We start from the raw sequence: 24,833 nt of genomic DNA, 5'->3' as shown, positions 1-24,833 counted from the left end.
TCACCGTTAAAACATGTGATATTTGATTTAAAACGCACATAACTCCGAAAAGTTAGAGGTGTGTGCCCGAGATCGAACCCCTCCGATTAGAAGGCGGACGTCCTAACCACTAGGCTATCACAGCTTAGTTTGCGTAATAGGGGTTATTAAAACACGAGTGTTTTAATACCTTATTTAGTACTAGATGACGCGCGCGACTTCGTCCGCGTGGATTTAGGTTTTAAAAAAATCCCTTGGAAACTCTTCGATTTTCCGGGATAAAATGTAGCCTATGTCCTTCCCCGGGATGCAAGCTATCTCTGTACCAAATTTTGTTAAAATCGGTTGAACGGATGGACCGTGAAAAGCTAGCAGACAAACAGATAGACAGACAGATAGACACACTTTCGCATTTATAATATTAGTATGGATTAGTAGGTATGGATGACAATATAATTTTCTCACTAAGTGGATCGAACGGTACGAAGGTCATTTCAATATTGCAATGCGAAAAAATAGTTAATTGCATTTTGATAACTCTCACTCGCTATTAAATTCATGCTAATATAATATTATTCATTATTCATATATAATATTTTTCATAATATAAGTGGCATTACATTAAGAGAGACGTACTTAGAATATGTATTCCTTAATTTTGATATTAGTTTCGATTTTTACGTGTAAGTTGTTTATTTCATCATGATAAAGTAATAGATAATAAAGAGTGAGAAGGGTTTTGGCCATAATCTATCACGCTGGCAAAGTGCGCATTGGCAGACTTCACACACCTTTGAGAACAATATGGAGAACTCTCAGGCATGCAGGTTTCCCCATGTTTTTCTTCACCATTGAAGCAAGTGGTATTTAATTTCTTAAAATGCACATAACTCTGAAAAATTTGTGGTGCGGGCCCGGATTTAAACCCCCGACCTTCGATTAGAAAGCAGTCGTCCTAACCACTAGGTTAACACAGCTTATTATAAGTCACTAGCTTATGCCCGCGACTAAGTCCGTGGATACACAAACAAACTCCTGTTATACCCCTTTAGGGATTGAATTTTCAAAAATCCCTTCTTAGCGGATGTCTACCTCATAATAGCGATCTGCATCACTGCATCGCTGCATCAGCCGAATCCATCCAATAGTTTGAGCTGTGCGCTGATAGATCAGTCAGTCAGTCAGTCAGCTTTTCCTTCTATATACATATAGTATAGATTTATTCAATAGACGATAAATATTGAACAGTTTGTAAGTTTCAGTTTCAACAATTTCAGTTGAAAATATTATTTTCTTGTTTCGCACTTTTTAGAGCGTGGTTTTTCAGCGTCAGGCTTTAGTTTATAGGGTACCTTACCCGAAGGGTATCTATGGCTATTACTAAGCTTCCGCTGTCAGTCTGTCTATCTATCAGCGTGCTGTATCTCGTGAACCGTAATAGGTTAAATATCTTATAGAATTTTGTTTCTATTGCCGCTTTAAAAACAAATAATAAAAGTTTCAAAATGGCCCCCATAAAAATATAAAAAAACTAGAGAATGCCCGCGACTTCGTCCGCGTGGATTTAGTTTTTAAAAATCCCGTGGGAACTCTTTGTTTTTCCGGGATAAAAAGTAGCCTTTGTCCTTCCCCGGGATGCAAGCTATATCTGTACCAAATTTCGTCAAAATCGGTTAAACGGTTGAGCCGTGAAAAGCTAGCAGACAGACAGACAGACACACTTTCGCATTTATAATATTAGTATGGATTAAAAGTGTTATCGCGCCGACATTAAAAACTACCTACCTAGGTAATAATATAAGTTTTGATATTTTGTTCATCAGTTTATAGTAAATTGGTTTGAAGTAAATAATTTAAAAAATATTCAAACTTTTTTAGTCTTTTGAAGTTGGTTCACTTTAAAAAAAAATAGTTTGTATTCGATGTCCGACTACGTCTCGATAATTATTTATATCTAACACTAGCGGATACGTGGGTACCCCAGCGTGCTACGCTAAAACAATACCACTCTAAAAATATCTTCACATTATTGCCTTTCTAATGCAACCGTTTTAGAAAGAGAGATAGTTTCAAAATCTTTAGCGGACATAGATAGAAACATTTGTTGTGTTTTATATAAAGAAGATAGAGCGCCACAAACGAACAAAAAGAATTATATAGACTGATCAACACGTTAACACTTCGAAAAACATCTTTATTTTGTTGTGATTGCCCAAAGCGGTATTCTATTTCAGTTGAGGGCAGGTTCGTGTTCCCCCAAGAGTACCCGGAGGAGAGTGAGGTGAACCTGCTAATTCCTGAAGAATGCTTGGAAGTCGGCATTTGCGAAGACATCCCCGATTATCCCGAAGAACTGGCCGATAAATTGATTGATGAGGTGAGTATACCTACCTACCTAGGTACTACTACTGCATCCTTTTCTTTTAAACAATGCTAAAAAGGGACAGAACATGAACTTTACATTTAAGAACTCTAAATTTTAGTGCACGTTACGTAGTTACAAAAAACAGTAGACTCGCGACTGTGCGCTCAAATCACGGGTTTACTTACCACCTAAAAATAAAATTTAAAACTGTCAAACTCCGTCTGTCCTTTTCATATTACATTAGTAAGAAGAGTATGCGAATACTCTAAAATTAGGTTGTGCTCAGAATCAGTACCACTTACTAAGCCCTCTTAATTTACAAGTAAGCCTTTGACTACAATCTCACATGGTAGTAAGTGATTATGTAGTCTATAATGACTAAGATGGAAGCGGGATTTTTTTAAGTGCATTCTAAAAACAGATTTTTATTTATTTTTATGCATCATAGATTTTGAATTATCGTGAAAAATGTTGAAAAAATACGACTTTAGTACGGAACCCTCGTTGCGCGAGCCTGACTCGCACTTGGCCGGTTTTACTTTTCTAACGGACGAGAATTTTTATTGGTCTGAACTGAACCAATCTTCTTGTCCGTTAGAAATAGAATGCACGTCGATTTGGTATTTTAATAATGAATAATTAGTTTTTTATTGTGAATATTGCAGCTCATGAGCCATCACACGACGTTCAACAAGGATATGTTGATGAACGATAGCGAAACAGTTAGAAGGCAAGGCCCTGAGGGTGAAGATGTTAAGCTTTGTGCATCGCGTGAGAGGGTAATCAAACTTTTTTTCACGCAACAGATAGACAGATAGGTACTCTTATTGCATTACTTTTGAAAATGGCAACTGACTTACTGACATCAACATTGAGATTTTGCATGTGTCAGCACCATTTCAGATTACCCCGACAAAATCCTACATTTTGTGATGTCAGGAGATATCAGACTATCAGATACAGATATAGCTGATGCCCGCGACTTCGTCCGCGTGGAATTAGGCTTTTAAAAATCCCGTGGGAATTCTTTGATTTTCCGGGATAAAAAGTAGCCTATGTCACTCTCAGGTCTATATTATTCTGTGTAATTTTCTCTTGTATGTTAATAATAAATAAAATAAAAAAATGGAAACCTATGAAAAAATCATGTCAATCCGTTGCACCGTTGCGACGCGATTGAAGGGCAAACCAACAAAGCAATAAACCAACAAACAAACACTTTCGCATTTATAATAAGGGTACTGATATAATTTATTTGGTTATTTTAGTTATTCTTCCCGCGGGCAGCCCAAGACATGAACATGGACTGGCATCTGGTACTCAACAGCAAGAAGAAGCCTGTGCAATCGTTTCGAGTGGAAGTATGCGCGTAAGTAAAATTGGCCATAGAACATGTCAAAACCCCTTGACTGCGATCTCCCCTGTCTATGTCCTATACAGAATAGAATAGAATATATTTTACTCAAGTAAACTTTTACAAGTGCTTTTGAATCGTCAACTAGTTTAATTTACCACTGCTTTGTAATGCCGTGTCAACCTTCAATGAATCTAAATATAAAAGGAAAAGGTGACTGGCCTAGGGTGTGAAATAGGGGTTTGAAATTTGTGTTGTCCACGCGGACGAAGTCGCGAGCATAAGATAGTCGGTACCCTTATTATAAATGCGAAAGTGTGTTTGTTCGTTGGTTTGTCCTTCAATCACGTCGTAACGGAGCAACGGATAACCGTGATTTTTTGCATGGGTATAGTTAAAACCTGGAGAGTGACATAGGCTACCTTTTATCCCGGGAATTCAAAGTGTTCCCATGGGATTTTTTTTAAACCTAAATCCACGCATACGAAGCTGCGGGCATCAGCTAGTTAAAAATAAATATCAAATGAGTTCGGTGGCTATCATTCAGTGTTTAGCTATCATTTGAATTAGCAAATCAGTACCTAGTCAGAACAACATCTTTTATGAAGAATACTTACTTAGTAAAAAAGTAAAGCTCAGAGTCACTCAGCGGGCGATGGAGAGAGCTATGCTTGGAGTTTCTTTACATGATCAAATCAGAAATGAGGAGATCCGCAGGAGAACTAGAGTAACCGACATAGCTCTACTGGTTGCGAAGCTGAAGTGGCAATGGGCAGGGCACATAGTTCGTACAACCGATAGACGTTGGGGTCCCAAAGTGCTAGAATGGCGACCTCGCACCGGAAGACGCAGCGTTGGAAGACCCCCCCCCCCTAGGTGGACGGACGACATCAGACGAGTCGCAGGGAGCCGCTGGATCCAGGCGGCGCAAGACCGTGGCGTGTGGAAGTCCCTACAAGAGACCTATGTCCAGCAGTGGACGTCTATTGGTTGATGATGATGATGATAATGATGATGACTTAATAACAAAACACTGACATGATTTATTTTCAGTTCCAATGAACAACCGTGCTCACCGATAGGATACGCCCAACAAGGATACAAGGTGGTTTGTGAGCAAAAATCTACATTAAGAAAAATGTTTGTTATAAGCGACGACGAGAAAAAAGCAAAAGAGATATTCGTCCCATTGCCCAGTTGCTGCACCTGCGTCGCCAGAAGCCTGGCGTGACTTTGGCTAGAAGAGCCAACTCTGTATCATATTGTACTTAATAATATAATAAATAACTTTAAGGCGCTGCCCCCCTAGCATGGGCAGGAGACAAAAATTTTATCCCCCAATTATATCCACTGACGAGGGATAAAATTTACTTGTCCACCTCTCAAAGCACGGCAACAGGGGAGAGGAGAAGTTTATCCCTAAATCGGGGACAATTTTATCCTCGACATTAGACGTGGGTTTAAGTTTATTCTCATAGAACTTAAAAAATCAAAACATGTCTCGCGGTACCTGTTGGGTTTAGGTTATGTTTGGGTTGTGTTTGGGTTATGTTTGGGTTGTGTTTGTGTTATGTTTGGGTTGTGTTTGGGTTATGTTTGGAATATGGTTGGGAACCCCAACATAAACCCAACATAGGTCCCAAATACCAATTACCATTAACCCAATAAAGGTAAAGGAAAAGATCCAAAAACCGAAAAGTCCCCCGTTTTATTCACTATGGATAATTATATCCACCCGTGAGCCCATGCTCGGAGAGTGGATAAAGCTGTCGGAGGGGATAAAGATTTTATCCTTTCCCCGGGGAGAAAATTATATCCCCGCCCATGCTAACCCTGCAGCTCTAAGATAAGTTTTCTTCTCTCGCGCACTTTCTTACATTTTCAATGATTGTGAAAGAATCGGTACACTAAACAAATGTGGCTCGGCCGAGTCCTAAACAAAAAAATTACGATCATTTTAGCCACATTGTTTCGTAATTTAACTACTTTTAAAAGGAAAAACCTCCGTAAAAATGTTCCGTACCTCAAAAGGAAAAACGGAACCCTTAAAGGATCACTTTGTTGTCTGTCTGTCTGTCTATCTGTCAGTCTGTCAAGAAACCTACAGGGTAGGTACTTCCCGTTGACGTAGAATCATGAGATTTGGCAGGTAGGTAGCTCTTATAGCAGACATTAGGGGAAAAATCTGATCTGATAAACGTGAATTTGTGGTTACATCACACAAAAAAATTAAATTGTGGTCATGAACTAATAATTTAGTATTTTCAATTTTCGAAGTAAGATAACTAAGTATCTGGTGGTAGTAAGTGGGGTATCATATGAAAGGGCGTTACTTTTGCATTCTAAAAGATTTTTATTTATTTTTAGGCATAATAGTTTTTGATTTATCGTGCAAAATGTCGATAAAATACGACTGTAGAACGGAACCCTCAGTGCGCGAGTCTGACTCGCACTTGGCCGGTTTTTTTCTATATAAAGTACAATAAAAATATATGTATAAAATGAATGTAAGTATTTTTATTTTTTAAGACTTGCCCGCCCCACATTTTTTAAAAGTGTACCTACTGATTTTTTCACACTTCACAGTCATCTAAATATATAAAAGAAAAAGGTGACTGACTGACTGACTGATCTATCAACGCACAGCTGAAACTACTGGACGGATCGGGCATGCAGATAGCTATTATGACGTAGGCATCCACTAAGAAAGGATTTTTGAAAATTCAACCCTGAAGGGGGTGAAATAGGGGTTGAAATTTGTGTAGTCCACGCGGACGAAATCGCAAGCAAACGCTAGTTGAATATATTAGAATGAGTCAGAGTGAAAAGCATCTTAGCTAACACAGCGCCTTAAAGAGTAATTATAATTACTTCTGATTTTATTTGTAAACCCCTATCTCATTCGTTAGACTCAATTCTCTGTGAATCCATCCATACTAATATTACTAGTTACCCGCTCCAGCTTCACAGTTCACACGGGTGTAATTCACAGTTTTATTACATCGTGAAATGATGGGTAGGTACTTAATGTAAAATTTTATTTCAATTCAATTTCAATTTTCATTTATTGCATTTCCATAAACTACAATATCATATTATTATGTACAAAGTATTATGGATACCCAGTTTGGGTGTCGCAATTTGGTCCTTAGACCTTATTAGGGAGACCCATATTATTATTTATTTTTATGTTCGTCGTTAAGGAAATCATTTACGGCATAGTAGCCCTTTTCTAATAAAAAGTTTTTTAATATTTTGTTGATTTTATTCTCATTGTTTATGTTACGAATTTTGTCTGCTAAATTATTATATATCTTTATAGACATTACGTAGGGACTCGAGGTATGCAGTACTAATTTTGATTGTGGGAGGTTTAATTTATTTGCATGTCTTTCGGGAAATCGACGGGATTTGCTTTCTTTTTTTGTGTATAAGTGTATGTTTTTTTTTATTTAGTCCACAGTTAACTACCCCTGACTTGTGCAACCCATTATGCTTTTATTGACGGTTAAAGTATATCTAACCGTAACCGTAACATAACCGTCTGCAAGCAACTTGATCGGGCTTTATGTAGGTCCTAGAACCCCCAACCTAGGTGGTCCTAACGATTCCGGCCACAAGTTTCGTACATAATTGGATGAGAGAGACATACGTACTTCAGTATATGTATATATCTATCTAAAAACAAGCTATAAATAAAAAGCCAATCAAGGTTTTTTATTTTGTTACGGTTCAGATCCGATGGTTATTTATTTTATTCCTATTTGTTCTCATATCACGTAGATACTTGTAGAACTAAGGTCATAGCTCATTAGAGCCACCTGGCGCGGCGCCCGACCTGCACCACCTCGCCTAGTACGGTTAGTAGGTATTCATCCCTATTATAAATTTGAAAGTATGTTTGTTTGTTGGTTTATTGGTTTGTCCTTCAATCACGTCGCAACAAAGCAACGGATTGACGTGATTTTTTGCATGGGTATCGTCAAAGACCTAGAGAGTGATATAAGCCACTTTTTATCCCGGAAAATCAAACACTTCCCAGGGGATTTTAGAAACCTAAATCCACGCGAACGAAGTCGCGGGCATCAGCTAGTTATGTATATTATGAACTTACCCAGATACGCTCACTACATCAGCGTCAGTGAGCGAGGCAATCCGCCACAGGCCAGAAAGCCTAGGCTTACTGGCTTGTGCTAATTACACGTGCGACGTTACGGAGTTGATGTAGTGAGCGTACGTCCATTATAGTAAGTGCTAACCTCACGAGGCGAGGCGGTGCAAGTCGGGTGCCGGGTGTCTCTAATGAGCTATGACCTTTATGGCTCCTAACAATAATTAAAGCTTATTTTTTTCTTATCAATAAAATAAATAGTTGATAATAGTTATAATGACCATTAATTCAGTCATGGATTTTTTATACTAGTGGAGTCATGCTGGTTTCCCTATTAGTCAGCAACAACTGCAACTCCTGTGCAAAATTTTATGTTTCTAGATTTTTTAATTTTAATTTAATTTATTATAATTTAATTTATTTGTACCTACTCTCACCAAACTGGTGAGCCAGTTTGTTGGCGAGCTGGCGCTCCTTAAAAATAATCCATACTAATATTATAAATGCGAAAGTGTGTCTGTCTGTCTGTCTGTTTGTCCGTCTGTCTGTCTGTCTGCTAGCTTTTCACGGCTCACCCGTTTAACCGATTTGGTACAGAGATAGATTGCATCCCGGGGAAGGACATAGGCTACTTTTGATCCCGGAAAATCAAAGAGTTCCCACGGGATTTTAAAACCCTAAATCCACGCGGACGAAGTCGCGGGCATCATCTAGTTAGTAATAAATGATTCCTAAATTATATATTCCTACAAATTAAACTAATATTCTAACTTACATCCTACCTACTTAAACTAAAAACACTTAAGAATACTCAGATTAAGGATTGGTCACTGCAGCGCTTGGAGCGCTTCAGAGATCAATCCTCAATCTGAGATAACAGTTTAAACAGTAAGATCTACCGTTGCGTACCTATGCGTTGTCAGTCAGTTGTTAGATTCAAAAGAGACTGTGAAAATTGGTCCTTCGAGCCGGATCGAGCAGCTAGTACTTAGCTTTTGTAATAAAAAGTCTCACTAAATGCAACGTACCGACAGGACCTCACTGATTTATAATAAAGTTTCCATAAAATATATACAACACCTAATCGTATAGGTAACGTTGTTCATTACACGTTCAAACATTTTATCAGGAGTAGTCGACTGGGGCACATTAACCTACAAAATGTTTCAGTTTCAAAAACATATTATTGTGATATTGACTTTACTGGCAAGTATTGGAAATTTTAATATTTTTAGGGTTCCGTACCTCAAAAGGAAAATCGGAACCCTTATAGGATCACTTTGTTGTCTGTCTGTCGAGAAACCTACAGGGTACCTACTTCCCGTTGACCTAGAATCATGAAATCTGGCAGATAGGTAGATCTTATATCTGACATTTGGAGAAAAATCTGAAAACCGTGAATTTGTGGTTACATCACACAAAAAAAATTATAGTAATTAGATAAGGCTAGCTTTAAGTTTTATTGTATTAAAAAAAAATATATATTCATATATTAAAAAAAAAAAAAAAAAAAAAATTAAATTGTGATCATGAAATAATAATTAGTATTTTCAATTTTCGAAGTAACAAAACTATATCAAGTGGGGTATCACATGAAAGGTCTTAACCTGTACATTCTAAAACAGATTTTTATTTATTTTTACGCATCATAGTTTTTGAATTATCGTGCAAAATGTCGAAAAAATACGACTGTAGTACGGAACCCTCGTTGCGCGAGCCTGACTCGTACTTGGCCGGTTTTTTTTTCATAATAGTTATCTCAAAACTTGCGAAAATGACTTACCATCGAAAAATTGGTCTATCAATTTTCAGATGATAGCGCGGTGCTATGAAGCTAAAGTGACGTTTCCAGTGCAGAAATCAAGTTTGAAACCAAACTCGTCACGCATAAAATATAAAGGTTCAATTATTTTATATCCAGCCTCAATCCATACTTCCATACTTAATATTATAAATGCGAAAGTGAGTCTGTCTGTCTGCTAGCTTTTCACGGCTCAATTGTTCAACCGATTTTGACGAAAGGTACAGAGATAGCTTGCATCCCGGGGAAGGACAAAGGCTACTTTTTATCCCGGAAGATTGAAGAGTTCCCACAAGATTTTTAAAAACCTAAATCCACGCGGACGAAGTTGCGAGCATCATTTAGTAAACAATAAGTTGAATTCAAAAAGGAAACGATTTAATTTCACCAATAGGTACTCTGACTAATTTCTCGATATTTTATAGAGGGAGCTTTATACCAGTAAAATCTGTTTTGTCCTACAGTAATACTTAATAATAGGTTTGTGCGTACGTACGGTAGAGTGGTTAACAGCCGTACTCAGAGTCACTTAATTGTTATTTAAGATTTAGTTAAACGAGACGAGCTATATCTCTCACATAAATCTGTCTCGTTTTAACTCAATCTTAAGTAACGATTAGCGACTCTGAGTGCTTTGGTAAGACACCTGTTTGGAAGGTCAGGTGTTGGATCCCGGGCACGCACCTCTAACTTTTCAGAGTTTTGGCGGTGAACGAAAACATTGTGAGGAACCTGCATGCCTGAGAGTTCTCGATACTGTACTCAAAGGTGTGTGAAGTCTGCTAATCCACACCATGGCCAGCGTGGTAGACTATGAACTAAACTTATTCTGAGAGGAGACTTGTTGATAATGATGATGAATTGACTTTTATAGTTTTTTTTTCAGATGAAGTATTACTTTCAAATGAGCTTTTGAAAAACTTTACTCTCATCATCCCGAAAAAGTGTAAAGAACTAGGAATTTGTGAACATGTCCCTAACTATCCACAACTATTGGTTATGAGGATAATTAGAACAGTGAGTACCAAAAAATACAATAATTCAGGTAGGAGATCAATGTAATTGATATTTTGGCATCATTTCATCAAGGCAGCTATCTATATTTGTTATGATGATAGTTAAAAAAGGCAGGAGTAGGTAAGTACCTACCAGAAAATACAATCATATAAGTAGGAGATTAGGTAATTCATTGATATTTTGTTATCATTTAAAAAACTACTTTGAAAATCCAACAAATACAGATTTTAAATTGGGTTCATATAGGTAGGTACCTAAACATACCAGAAGGGAAATTAAATGAGTTTTACCTTTTATTATAGCCTAACTGCAATAGGTATTATTAACTTGATTAGGGCACAATAATTGCTATTGCAACCACTCAATCAAAATGGCGACCTAAACACAAAAATAATTTACTACAGTCCGTTCACTATAACTTTTCCCCTGACGACATGTTGGCACCATTACTTTGTTTGCTTTATTCCTTAGAACTTAGGGTTTATTATTGTGTGATTTGCAATGGTGCCAAATATAACGTCAGGGGAAAAGTCATAGTGTGACTGTAGTCGTTAAGTCTCGAGTCGGACGAGACTAGCTTAAAAACCATCAACCACTCGTATTTATACAATCGACTCAAGATGGCTTTCTCGCAACAGATCACGTGACTTCCGTTTCAAAAGGCGGCAATTGCAAATGCGATAATAATAATCAGTACAGTGACATCTTTTCTATGTATAAAAATGAATCGCTGAATGTGTTGCTGATCGCAAATCTCGAGAACAGCTGAACCGATTTCGCTAATTCTTTTTTATAATATTTCTTGAAGTACGAGGATGGTTCTTACGGAGAGGAAAATTAAAAAAATTGTAAGTATTAAAAAAAATTAAAGAATCAACTGTTAGGCGGTACGAAGTTCTCCGGGTCTTACAATTTTCAACAGAAGTTATAATATTTTACAGCTTTTAAAACGAAATGTAAAATTTAATGAAGATATCAAGCAGTGGGACAATTACATAAATTCCTTTGAGGAGTCGCCAAGGATACAAGAAGACGAAGATCTCTGCAGGAGTAAACCTGAGGTTAAACCTACTTATTAATTAAAAACCCAGTCAAGTGTGAGTCGGACTCGCACATGAGGAGTTCCGTACCATCGAACAAGAAAAAATAACACTTTTTAATTATTTTACTTTTCGTGGCGGTCATTTTAAAATATATATTACTAGCTTATGCTCGTGACTTCGTTCGCGTGGACTGTACGAATTTCAAACCCCTATGTCACCCCCTTGGGGGTTGAATTTTCAAAAATAATTTCTTAGCGGATGCCTACGTCATAATAGCTATCTGCATGCCAAATTTCAGCCCGATCCGTCCAGTAGTTTGAGCTATGCGTTGAGAGATCAGTCAGTCACCTTTTCCTTTTATATATTTAGATTAGACTAATATATTGCGCATAGAGGCATAGAACTAAAATTGTGTTTCAACTAAGTACTCATGTAATAAAATAATATAAGGGTGAAAATTGTGAGTACCTAGCTACTAGAAAAATAGAGTTCTCTAAGTATATTATTTTTTCAGTCAATAAAAGGCTTATTTATTACTTATTTATTAATATATTGTGCAAATGTTTTAGTTATATACTCCGCAAGCAGCACGAGATGCCAGCAACAAGTGGCATTTGATATTGAACTCTGAGGGCACACGCACCACTCAGAACTATATTGGAGAGCAGTGCCAGTAAGGATTATTTTGTTGAGACCTTATCTCATAGAATCATACTAGCTCATGCTAGCTGATGCCAGCGATTTTCCGAATCCTTTTATTATCCTGGATAAAAAGTAGCCTACCTATCTCCATTCTAAATTTGAGCCAAATCCGTTCAGTAATTTTTGCGTGTAAGAGTAACATAACATGTGCACACAAGTTTTTGCCTTTACACACACACACACACACACACACACACACACACACACACACACACACACACACACACACACACACACACACACACAAACACACACACACACACACATGAAAGTTAGTAATGTTTTTGATTATCTCTTTCTGTAAACATCTAAATCCGGAGTTAGGTCTTAAATTCGAGAGTTAATTCAAGAAGTTTTCAGTTCAAATAAACATCTTGTTTGAAAATATGTCAGGGTAATCCTTTCTTAGCGTTTCTTAGTAGTTTAAGCTGTGCGTTGATAGATCAGTCAGTCAGTCACTCAGCTTTTCATTGTATATATTTAGACTAGTTTATGCTCGCGATTTCGTCCGCGTGGACTACACTTTCAAACCCTTATTTTACCCCATTAGGGGTTGCATTTTCAAAACCTCTTGGATGCGGCCTACGTCATAACAGCTATCTGCATGCCAAATTTCAGCCCGATCCGTCCGGTAGTTTGAGCTGTGCGTTGATAAATCAGTGAGTCAGTCAGAATTTCCTTTTATATTAAATGATATTAATATTAGAAGATGCCCGCGACTACGTCAACGTAGATTTGGGTTTCTTAAAAATCTCGTAGCAACTCTTAAATTTTTCGGGCTAAAAAGTGGCCTATGTTTCATCAAAATCGGTTAAACTGTTGGGTCGTGAAAAGCTAGCAGACAGACACACTTATAATATTACCTAGTATGGATATAGACTACCAGATAAAATACTTACCTACTTATTTTTACAGGCCCAAATCTCCAAATTGTTCCAAGATGGCACACTTCTCGAAGTCGTTCTACCACGGGGTGTGTGTCCAGAAATTTATGAAGAGGGTGATGTATGGACTCACTGATTATGGAGTGATTAAAACACTATTCGACGTTCCCAGCTGCTGCGCCTGTGTCGCAAGACGATTAGCATAAAAACGCGGATGGTCTTTACTCCATACAAACGCTCTCGCCTGTTTTCATTCTGGATGACCAGCTTCTGGATGAAAGCAATGATTTTTTTCAGTAAAATAAATATTAACCTCTTATATACCTTATATGGGCTGCTCGTGTTGATTAACTCACTCATTGATCACCTCTCCTGAACATTTTTATATGATTTTTTTAATGATATATTCGTATAGAAGACAAAAATTCATTCGGAGCAAAAATAAGGAGAGAGCTGATGATTGAGGATTTCGAAGACGAGTGAAAAGCACGCTTAATTATTGAAGATAGCTGGGGGGTGCTTGAGCAAATGTCACTCAAAACGTCATCCGATTGCCAGTGAGCTGAAAAAAATTCAAAATGGCGAAAAAAAGATGGCCGCCATACAAATTTCGTCGGTGTCCATCTCGGAGAGTATAAAAGATGGAAGAGTGGTTTCTTAGCAAAAGATGATCAGGATTCGAAGGTCTACTCGATGAATAGAAAAAAATTCAAGATGGCGGAAATTATTTTTCCCATGCAAAATATATGGACGACCAAACTAAAAAAAAAAATCATGCTCGCGCACCCACGCGCACCCACGCGCCCTACTTACAGACGCAAACTTCGGGCACGTTGGACGGACGGCTTGAAGACTGCTTGCGGCATCACATAGTTACATTTTTCATGGGGAAATCCTCATGAACACCCGCGGCTGAGGAGGCACGGAGGTTATGTCAGACTCTTACTAACTGAAATCCCACTGTGTTCTACGCATGGCCTGGTGGCTGGGCTACGGGGCCAAATACGTTCGCGTCAACCCAGCCAGCGGCGTCTTCTGAGGACCCTCTTCCGGAGACCAATCGAGTCCCTAAACACCATCTTAAGCGCACCAGGAACACAAAGTTGCGCCGCCCGACTCGAGGACTGGTTTCTTTTCGGACGACAGACTCCCCGTGTTTATCGCCTGGAAGCTCTTCTCAAGGGGGTAGGCGGCGATCATGGACGACCCACCTGCGACCGACCCTCTTAGCGGTATCTAGTTACCTACTCCAAATCCGTACAGAACAGCGTATCTAAAAAAAATATAAAAGAAAAAGGTGGCGGTTTTGATAGATCAAATAGATAGAATATAAAATTCTTCTTTTTGATTTTGCTGAGTTTCAAAACTTAAACAATATTATTTACCAATTGTATCCTTGTATTGATAAGTGTCTATAATATTATTCACTAGTAAAAATATATTGATTACATTGTATTCAGTAGGTAAGTATTGAAATAAAATAATTTTTAAGTAATTTTATTCTTTATATTTATTCAATGACGATAATTTGACTGCGATCTCACACATCGCATGCTGTTCAATGCAATGCTGTGGTAAGTGGCAAAGCATTGCCACTTACCACAGCATTGCATTGAACAGCAGTTTAAGATGGAAGCGGGCTAACATGGAAGGGGGGTTGGCAGTTTTAATTTAACCCACACCCCTGTGTGGTTTCCGTGAGGCATCTGATAGGTCGGTAACTAGCCACAGCCGAAGCCTCCCGTCAGACGAAACAAGAGACAATTAGAAATTAGAAATTCCCATATTGCCCCAGCCGGGAACCGAACATGGGACCGCCCACTTTAAGACCACAGCACTCACCACTGCCGCGCCAGGGAGGTCGTCAACGCAATAGGGTCTTGGACTGTAGTCAGTGATATGAACCCTACTATAATCAATGACTAGTAGTAATAAAATGATGTGATTTTTTGTATAGCGCTAGTTTATGGGTTTAGAATTCATTATTAAAGAAAATAATTAAAAAAACATGATATTTATTTATTTGTAAAATAATTTATTATTAACGTCACACTGTACGGAAAGTGATTGACGACGACACAAGGCGTAAACGACAAATATTTCTCGATTTTTTAACATATAGATACTCGTAAATATAGTAGGTAAATTCTGCGGAAAAATATATATTTTAAGTTAAAAAATTGAAAAATATTTTCCGTACAGCGTTCGACGTTGATAATAAATTATTTTAAAAATAAATAAATATCATGTTTTTTCTAATTATTCTCTTATATAATGAATTCTAGCCTCATAACTACCACTATACAAAAATCACGTCATTTTAACCGACTTCTTTTATTATTACAGGTCAAGACCCAATTCTTACACAATAAATTATTATTGTTGTTTAATTAAGTAATATCCTCCTTTTTGTTTTTTCTAAGTTCCTAAGTATCCTTACCTTAATAATAATTATTCTATTTTAGTTTAAAAATCTACTCCTTTTCCTCCTATACAAATAAATTAAATTAATTAGACTAATTTGCCCGTTTATGTTTTATTAAATGTCTTATTCAAGACATTATTAGCCTAAGAACTGGTAGGGAATCTTGAGGAGGTGCTTGATAAAAAATAAAAGTTCGGAATATCAGCACCTATCGTTTCCTCATTTATGCCATTCATGCCACATTTATTATTGTACTTAATAATTCTATTATAACTGTTTCATGTTTTTATTTACGTTATATAGTTAGTGATATAGGTACATGATGCAGTCTGAGGTAAAGCGCGCCTGTCTTAAAGATACGTATCCACTCTTATTAATAAGTTATGTATCAATAACGACGGCATGTAATCCGAAATACTTAACTATGCCACTTGAAATAATGTATAAACTATGAACTTATAACGGATTACATAAATTTCAAACCCCCTTAAAACCCACTTAGACAAATTCGAAAAATGATTTCTTAATGGATACCTATTCTTTACAAAGAATACACCCTCCAAATTTCATGTCCCTAGGACCAGCAGTTAAGGTTGTGCGTTAATATATAAATCAGTCAGTCAGGATTTTTAATCTATATAATATATTATAATGAAAAGCTGGCTGACTGACTGATTGACTGACTGACTGATTTATCAACGCACAGCTCAAACTACTGGACGGATCGGGCTTAAATTTCACATGTAGATAGCTATATTATGACATTGACATTCGCTAAGAAAAAAATTTTGAAAATTCAACCCCTGAGGAAGTAAAATACGGTTTTGAAATTTGTGTAGTCCATACGAATGAAGTAGCAGGGATAAGCTTATATACAGATTTTGGTGTGTAACCACATGATATATCTCCTAAATGGTCCTAAAGGCCTGATATATCTCCTAAATGGATGGTCCTAAAGGCTCTGATGATAAGATTTTGGAAAGTGTAAAATGATCTTATAAACTACCTTTCAAGCTTTCAGCTTTCATTAAGCAAGCACCTAGCTAAAATTTCCCACGTCTCTCTTCAGCTACTGCGGACGTCATTGATGGCGTCATAGCTTATCATTGCAGCAGCACTGGTATTCCCTCAATGCAAACATCTCGCAAATACAATCATAATATTATGGTTTGTGATGTAATAACTTGTTATGTTGTAGGTAACCGTTATGACATAGTTAATTTAATTACCTATTTTAATAATATCCACAATGATATTACGCTTGTTACTTGTTACCAAGTAAGTAGTGATGTACCTAGATTAAAAGCGGTTGTCCCTTTGTTCCGACCTCGCGCCTCGGGTTCAGACAGACTTTCGATTTTTTAATGTTTAACTGATATGGATTTAACTATAAAATATAGGTATTCATGTTTATCACTATCTGCATAGATTTTATGGTGCCGTACCTACTCGATGCCAACGGCACCCTGTTACTAGGCCTCCGGTGTCCCTCCGTCTGTCTGTCAGCGGGCGAAAATGAACTTTTAACAGAGTATGAATTTCTATTGCCGCTAAAACGACAAATAATTAAAAATTCAAAATGGCCGTCATATAAATTAAGAAATTATAAAGTGTTATTTTATAGGTCACATTTCTAGACACTAAAACATTCAGATAATCCCATACCGATGTTATTTGGTCAACGGGAAGTACCCTGTAGGTTTCTTAACAGACCGACAGACAGGCAGACAGACAGACAGACACTAGACAGACAACAAAGTGATCCTATAAGGGTTCCATTTTTCCTTTTGAGGTACGGAACCCTAAAAATGTGCAAAAAAATAAAAAATAAATGGACCAAACTGAGAACCAACTCCTTTTGGAAGTCAGTTAAAAAGTAGCTCATGACGTCACTCTCAGGTCTTTAAATATATCGAAAAATCAGGTCAATCCGTTACTCCGTTGCAGCGTGATTGAAGGACAAACCAATAAGGCTGCCTGTCCACTGGTGCGGAGCGGAGCGGAGATGTGTTAAGCAAACCAATCAGATTGTCGATAAATAACGTGATAATTTCATTCCGTCATGTGACAAAACTCTGATTGGTCAACAATACACATCTCCGCTCCGCTCCGCACCAGTGGACAGGCAGCCTAAACCAACACATACAAACACACTTTCGCATTTTAATATGGTGAGTGATTTCCTAATTTAATTACGCATGCTTCATAGTAGGCGCACAATAGGCAGTATTAATGAATGGCTTAGTAATTAGGAATGTCATATTATGAGGAAAAATTTTCTCATATATAACATACATGCCAGAATATTTTAGTGCATTATAGTGTGTCCTATATCTCTAGTAGGTACTTGGTGTGTTGTAAGACTTGTAAAAATGTCGGGAAAATATAACTTTTTAATACTATGCAATATTCAATTTATTGTATTTGTTATAGTGGTAAGTATTTAATTTAATTATTATAAATGATTATTTTTGTATAATATTTCAATTAAAAAAAAAATAGAAAAATACACGTTGATGCTTTTTCAAAAAATAATACTACAACTTATTTTCTCGAGGTTTCAAAAAAGCATTTTTTTTTCTCCAGATTATAGCCCAATTCTCACAAGTACAAGCAAAAGGTCTGCCGATGATGTTTTCAGAAAATGGTAAGTGTAAAATATTATTTCAATACCGTACCGTAGGTAAATTATAATTTGAACTCGGGCGGGTTTTAAAAAATCCCCTTTTAGTTATTAACATAGGGGAGGTCCCTTAAAAGATTTTCCTATTTTATATTATGTGTTTATTTGTACAGTTACTAAATAAGTAACTTTTTAGTAATTTTTATTGGCTTACATTTAATATATTTGAAATCGTATGTTTATGAAAAAATTATGTGCGGCTTGTCGTGCAAAAGTTGCTGTGCTATGAACGCAGGCGCTCTACATGTATACCTACCTAAAGAATTTAAAGTTAAAACTGGTTAAAAAACCAAACCTAAATTTCTTAATGATTTTTTTTTAATGATAGTTTCTCTGCGTATTGTCCTCAACACACGGAGACTGTGAAGTTTGGATCATGCTGGCTTTGGGACATAACAGATAATAAAGGTGTAAAAAATCTTACGTCGAAAGTATAAAGTCTAATCTTTTTTTTTCTTCGGAATAGTATTAGGAATCACTTTATGCAAAAGCCTTTTCGCACTGTACAAGTTTTGAACTCTGGAACTATAGATTAGGGATATAAAATGTAGATAAAAAAGTATTTATTTTAATATTTAATCTTACTAGGTACTTCAAGGAAATTTCTAAATAATTTTAAATACTTACACATCAAAAATTCTGCCGGTTCCGCAATTTTTGATATGTATTTACATTTATTTATCTATTTTAATTTTGAAAACGTTTTCTAATTATAGAGCCCGTAGTCCTTTTGTCCTGGGAAGACTACGATTCTCCAATAGCGGCCCCGGCGATACCTGATGCTTGCAAACAATCTGACATATGTGACAACGTGAAAAACTATCCAACGAAACTCGTGGAGAACATAATGGATAAGGTATGTGGATTCTTCTTTTCCTACTAGGTAATTCTAAAATATTATAAATGCACGTGTTTGCTTGTTGGTTAGTCCTTCATTCACGCCGCAACAGATCGACGTGATTTTTTCATGGATAAACATTAAATATACCTAGATAGTGAGATGGCTATTTTACATCCCGAAAAATTAAAGTGTTCTCACGAGATTTTTAAGTGACCTAGGTCATGCGGACGCAGTTGCAGGTATCATATAGCTCTAGCAGTTAATTAAAGAAAAACGAAATAAGTAGGTACATATCTATTCTGTCGGTCTATGAAAGAAAGAAAGAAAAAACGTTTATTTTTTGAAAGTTGTGCCACAATCACCACTATCAATCTAAGGGTTTGATTATCCCGGCGCCTCCAACACTTGAGCATCAAAGCCAAGAGGCCTCAAGCAGAAGAAGCGCCGGAATAAACTATGTCATGTGAAGCACAACCTGAAAAAAAAGGCAACTCAGCATGATGCTGTGCACTTGCACAAATAGCGCTGATTTTCAGCTGGAACCCGAATTTTGAGCCTTCTCTTCATCGTCATCAGCCAACCACTATCATTTGCTGATTGTATGCAGATTTTCAACTTACTTTAACAATATAAAGTAAGGCCTGTCCATCTAGGTATGGACAACCCCTTCTGATTGACCCCAACAATTAATAGATCCTTCGGGCTATATGTCAACCATTGTCACTGCAACTTTACAGCTCAATCGGTTTCTCTACAAGAGTAGGAACTGCTCATTTCTAAATTGTTCACATCAAGAAACTCCAAGCACAGCTCGCTCCATCACCCGCTGATTAACTCTGAACTTTCTTTTAAGACCCTTGGTTAGTAAAACGCCATAATGACTTTAAAAAGAAACGTGTGCACCTAGGTCATGAGTTAGGTTTCATTGTTGATACTTATTATTATTATTATAATATTATGCAAATACTTAATCAAATGAGGAAGGTTATGCTTAGGAAAGAAGAAATATTGCAATTGTATTAAAATAATCATCATAAGCAATATATTTCAGCTCCGTTTGAAAAACATCACAAGTTTCACCAATGATCAATTGTATGACAATGAATATTCTAATCATCTCGGTGAGATTGAAGATTTGTGCGAGACTCAGAGAGAAAGGGTAAGGAAATCCATACCTACTAATATTATAAATGCAAAAGTGTGTCTGTCTGTCTGTCTGCTAGCTTTTCACGACCCAACCGTTCAACCGATTTTGATGAAATTTGGTACAGAGTTAGCTTATATCCCGGGGAAGGACAGGCTACTTTTTATCCCGGAAAATTGAAGAGTTTCCACGGGATTTCAAAAAACTTAAATCGAAGTCGCGGGCATCATCTAGTCTATAATATTTATTTTATTATCATCATGATCAACCTATCTCTGGCTCACTACAGAGCACGGCTCTCCTCTCAGTATGAGAATGGTTTGATCATAGTCCACCACGCTGGTCAAGTGCGGATTGCCAGACCTCACATACCTTTGAGAACATTATGGAGAACTCTCGGGCATGCAGTTTTCTTCACCGTGTTTCCTTCAGCGTTAAAGCAAGTGATATATTTTATAACTCGAGCATCTATAACTTTTCGGAGCTATGTGGAGTTTAAGAAACTTAAAACGCACACAGCTCCGAAAAGTTATAAAGTTCTTGCTGGTTCTTCTCGGTAGGAACGGCGAATCAGTAAAGTTCTTGCTGGTTCTTCTCGGTAGGAACGGCGAATCAGTGGTAAATTTAACCAGGTGACGATTCAAAAGCACTTGAAAAAGTTTACTTGAATAAAAATGTATTCTATTGTAAAATATATTCTATTCTATTCTTGACTATTTGAGATATTTGTCAAAAACTCAAGTCGGTATAACCAAACTTGCTAGCCTTTCATCCGTGTTGGTTTCACAACTTTACTAAGTACTTACTACTAATACATAATATAAAATCAACGTCATACATGGTACGATGAAACAGGTGCTGCGAAGTTTCAATTTGTGTTAAGTCCCAGAAATTTGGATTCCGGGATAAATCCAACCCAATCAACCAACCTAGAGGGCAGTTTTTAATTCGGCTAAATATTTTGCAGATTATATTCCCACTAGCTGTAAAGGATCGCTACAGGAAGTGGCAGTTCATATTGAATATGCAGGGACACCGTTTCCAAAGCTTTCGTGTCCATGAGTGTCTGTAAGTACAAATATATATATATATATATATTATAATTTTTATAGTGTTTCACCTACACTTGAAGGAAATTTCTAAATAACTTTAAATACACATCAACAATTGCGAACCGGCAGGAATCGAACCCGCGTCTCCTGGGATCGCGCCCGAAATATAAAATAAATTTGAATTTTTAAATATATATATTTTTATTTTAATAAAAATGGCGAGCAAACGAGAAGGCACCCACCTGATGTTAAGTGATTACCACCGCCCATGAACATTTGCAGTACCAGAGGAACCACCAATGCGTTGCCGCCTTTCAGGAATTTGTTGGTCAGCCCCTTGAATAACCCCATTTGTAATCTAATGGGAACATCGCCGAAGAGATTTGATTCCACTGTTTGCATGTGTGTGGAAAAAAGGATCTGGCACAGCGAGCGGTTGAAGTGCACTAGACACCCAGGTGGTGAGGGTGGAATTGTTTGCGGTGGCGTGCTGTGCGGTTGTAGAAAAAGGAGGCGATGATAAAGGCCCTATGATAAAGGCGATAGAACACGCAAAGAGAGCTAAGGTCTCTGCTGTGCTCCAAGCAACGAGCCGGTTTGTTTGGGATCGTCCACGAGTCGAACAGCCCGCCTTAACAACCTTAAACATAATAGGAGCAGTGATATCCTAGTGTTAAAGACATCGGTCTCCTATTCGGGAGGTAGGGGGTTCAATCCCGACCTCTTACTTTTGCAGCATTTAAGCAATTAAATGTCACTTGTTTTAATGGTGAAGGAAAACATCATGAGTAAACCTGGATACTTGAGAGTTCTACATAACGTTCTCAAAAGTGTGTGAATTCTGCCAATCCGCACTTGGCCACCGTGGCGGACTATGGTCTAAGCCCTTCTTATTCTGAGAACGCATCCGTGCTTCGTAGTGGGCCGGTGATGAATTGATCATGATGATAATGATGATGATGAAACATAATAGAAGAAACAGACCGACTGTCAAACGTACTCATTACGTACAGTATTAGGTACGTGCTGATTAGAAACTTGGGATTTTTCAAGTTCTCTCGATTTCGTAGAGGTTGGGTCTACGACGTAGACGTACGCTTAGTGTGAGATTTTACATCTCACCAACGTTGATAGAATTCGAGCATCAGATTAAAATGGACCTAAAGACCCATGTTTCAAAGTAAAAACTCAGTAGGTACCATCGATTATACGTTAGCAAGGTGTCTTGGAGTACTGGCTTGGAGGAGGTTCTCAATTCGACTGTATGTTTTTTTGTATGTTTGTTAACCCTCAAACTTTTTTTTTCAGGGACGTTCCAAAAGTGACTTGTTCCAAGGTCGCCTACATTACCAACAGCGACTTCAGTTTAGAATGTGAGCAACAATTTACAAAAAGGGAAATGGTATATCTAAATCTAGACAGCAAAGTAGTTCAAACAGGATACTTTTCTGTGCCCAGCTGTTGTACGTGCCATCTAGAACCCAGTTGAATGAATGTATCTAATCGCTAAAAATAAGTTTTATGAAAAATTCGAAAAAGTAGTAGGTATCTACTTACCCAATTTGTAAATTGTTGAATTAGAAAAAAAAAATATTATTTAGGTGACGTAACTATCGTTATATTTCATTATTAGGATCTAGATCCTAATAATGAATTGCCTAGGCAAGCATAGATGTTTTCAGAAAAAACACGAAATACTAATGAAAGATTTTGCCCTATGGAGAAATGAAAGGGGAGGTGAAAGGTTGTAAAAATTTCTAAGATAACAATATTTGAAAGGAAATTTGAGGGAATTTATTACTTACATAGGTACAAATACCTGCTGGATAACTAACCTATGCAGATAATATTATATAGGTACCTAACAGTCGGTTCATAAATTAATATAACATCCTGGTAAAAGTAAAGTCCCTGAAAGTCCTGAAACAGACGTAGATGTGATTCCTTACTTACTCAGTGGCTAAGAAGAAAGGTAAAGGTATGAATGAATGAATGAATGATTATGCCCATGTACTCGTACTTAAAATAAGATAGTTTGTAAAGTAGTACATTACGACACGTGTGACTGAAATAGTCCATTATTTCACGGCGTAAGTTAGCGCCCACTAAATGTCGTGCAATAATAGATTTTCTTCAAGTCACGAGTTTTTATTTTATAGTTCGTGTAACCTAAACCTTGTATTATTGTACTGGAATACATAATATAAGAAATTAAGTCACGGATAAAGGAGGGTTAAGATCACGCAGTGCACTAAAACAGTTTATTGTTCGCTATGTTGTGTTGCGATTTGCGAAACCTATTGTATAAGTTTGTGTTGATATTAGTCAAACTTATAAGTTTTGAAAACTGTACAAATTATCATTTTTATTTTAATAAACTGATTGTTATTTTTAAATGATGTGTTTTCTTTATGCACTTACAAGTTATTAGCTTTTTCCAGGGTTACTACGAAATTTTAAAAAAGCGCATAGTAGGTTAGGTATAGGCACTAGGTAGGCACAAAATAGATGCAGTAGTCCTGAAAAACGAACTAAAGTAATGGTCTAAAGTCCCGCTATACAATCAAACTTTCACCCATCTGAATCGGTGTTTTATGAAACATTTGTACCTAAGTGTTACGCCAAACTAAGAAAGGGAATTCGTGTCGACCATATAATTGACCGAGCGAAGCGAAGAGGTCTACTTGAGTGAAATTGCACTTGTCCGTCTGTCTGTCTGTCAGAGCCTTATAACTTCTTAATTACTGAACGTTATTAAGTACTTCAAATTTAAACATTATTCTTATGTAAACTGAATATGGCCTTAAATATTGCATAAAAAAACATAAAAAGCTTTATTTCTGGGGGACTGCCATACGAAATGAGGGGCTTTAAAGTGGACATTGAATTCGACGCTATATTATGTCAAAAACCCCTACATATTAGAAATTGAAACTTGTGTATAATTTCATTTATATCGTAGCAAACACGCTAAATCCCACGAACGCAGGCTCTATGAACATGTTAACGTCGAGGCTATCCAGCTCCTCGACAACACAGACCTAATACGTAGACTTAAGAGGACTAAGCCTTTTGAGCTAGTGTAGTTATAGTGAAAGTGTAGTGCTAGTGCAAATCAAAGATCACACGAACAAAGTGAAAGCATAGTGCTAGTGCAATTTAAAGAACACAAGAACAAAGTGTCTTCCAATAAGGTATCTTAACTATAAACTAAGCTAAGTCAATGGACAGATTCTTAGGTATAAGTACGTTTATAAGTTTAGGTTAATATAATATTGCTTATTAGCCTCTTTCATAGGCTAGATTGTAATGGTAGTAAAGTACTGGTGACAGTGCTTTACGACAAAAAAAAAAAAATTATATCGTGTACTTGAACAACAAATACTAAAATTAGATAAATATTATAAACAAACGACCGGCCGGCAACGCATC

At 37.0% G+C, this 24,833-nt stretch overlaps 3 protein-coding genes across 3 annotated transcripts; all 3 read left to right on the top strand.

The window, feature by feature from the left end:
* The first annotated feature begins 594 nt into the window (after positions 1-594).
* On the top strand, positions 595-6,970 carry LOC138403115 (uncharacterized). The gene is made up of 5 exons (XM_069502344.1): positions 595-662; positions 2,214-2,356; positions 3,010-3,123; positions 3,613-3,713; positions 4,752-6,970. Exons 1-5 carry the CDS (start codon positions 623-625, stop codon positions 4,927-4,929), a joined length of 576 nt encoding a protein of 191 aa, XP_069358445.1. The 5' UTR covers positions 595-622; the 3' UTR covers positions 4,930-6,970.
* Positions 6,971-10,507: 3,537 nt separating this feature from the next.
* LOC117987236 (neurotrophin 1-like) lies at positions 10,508-14,633 on the top strand. The gene is made up of 4 exons (XM_034974193.2): positions 10,508-10,627; positions 11,569-11,688; positions 12,240-12,343; positions 13,288-14,633. The coding sequence occupies exons 1-4, from the start codon at positions 10,610-10,612 to the stop codon at positions 13,460-13,462; spliced, it is 417 nt and encodes a 138-aa protein (XP_034830084.2). The 5' UTR covers positions 10,508-10,609; the 3' UTR covers positions 13,463-14,633.
* A 3,379-nt stretch (positions 14,634-18,012) lies between these two features.
* LOC117987235 (uncharacterized) lies at positions 18,013-23,787 on the top strand. Its single transcript, XM_069502053.1, has 6 exons — positions 18,013-18,116; positions 18,268-18,328; positions 19,081-19,220; positions 20,257-20,364; positions 21,317-21,417; positions 22,710-23,787. Exons 1-6 carry the CDS (start codon positions 18,054-18,056, stop codon positions 22,888-22,890), a joined length of 654 nt encoding a protein of 217 aa, XP_069358154.1. The 5' UTR covers positions 18,013-18,053; the 3' UTR covers positions 22,891-23,787.
* The last annotated feature ends 1,046 nt before the right edge of the window (positions 23,788-24,833 follow it).

This window comes from Maniola hyperantus, chromosome 12 (genome assembly GCF_902806685.2).
Source record: "Maniola hyperantus chromosome 12, iAphHyp1.2, whole genome shotgun sequence".
Taxonomy (NCBI): Eukaryota; Metazoa; Arthropoda; class Insecta; order Lepidoptera; family Nymphalidae; genus Maniola; species Maniola hyperantus.
Note: the sequence above shows the minus strand (reverse complement) of the source record. Positions and strands in the feature narration are given on the sequence as shown.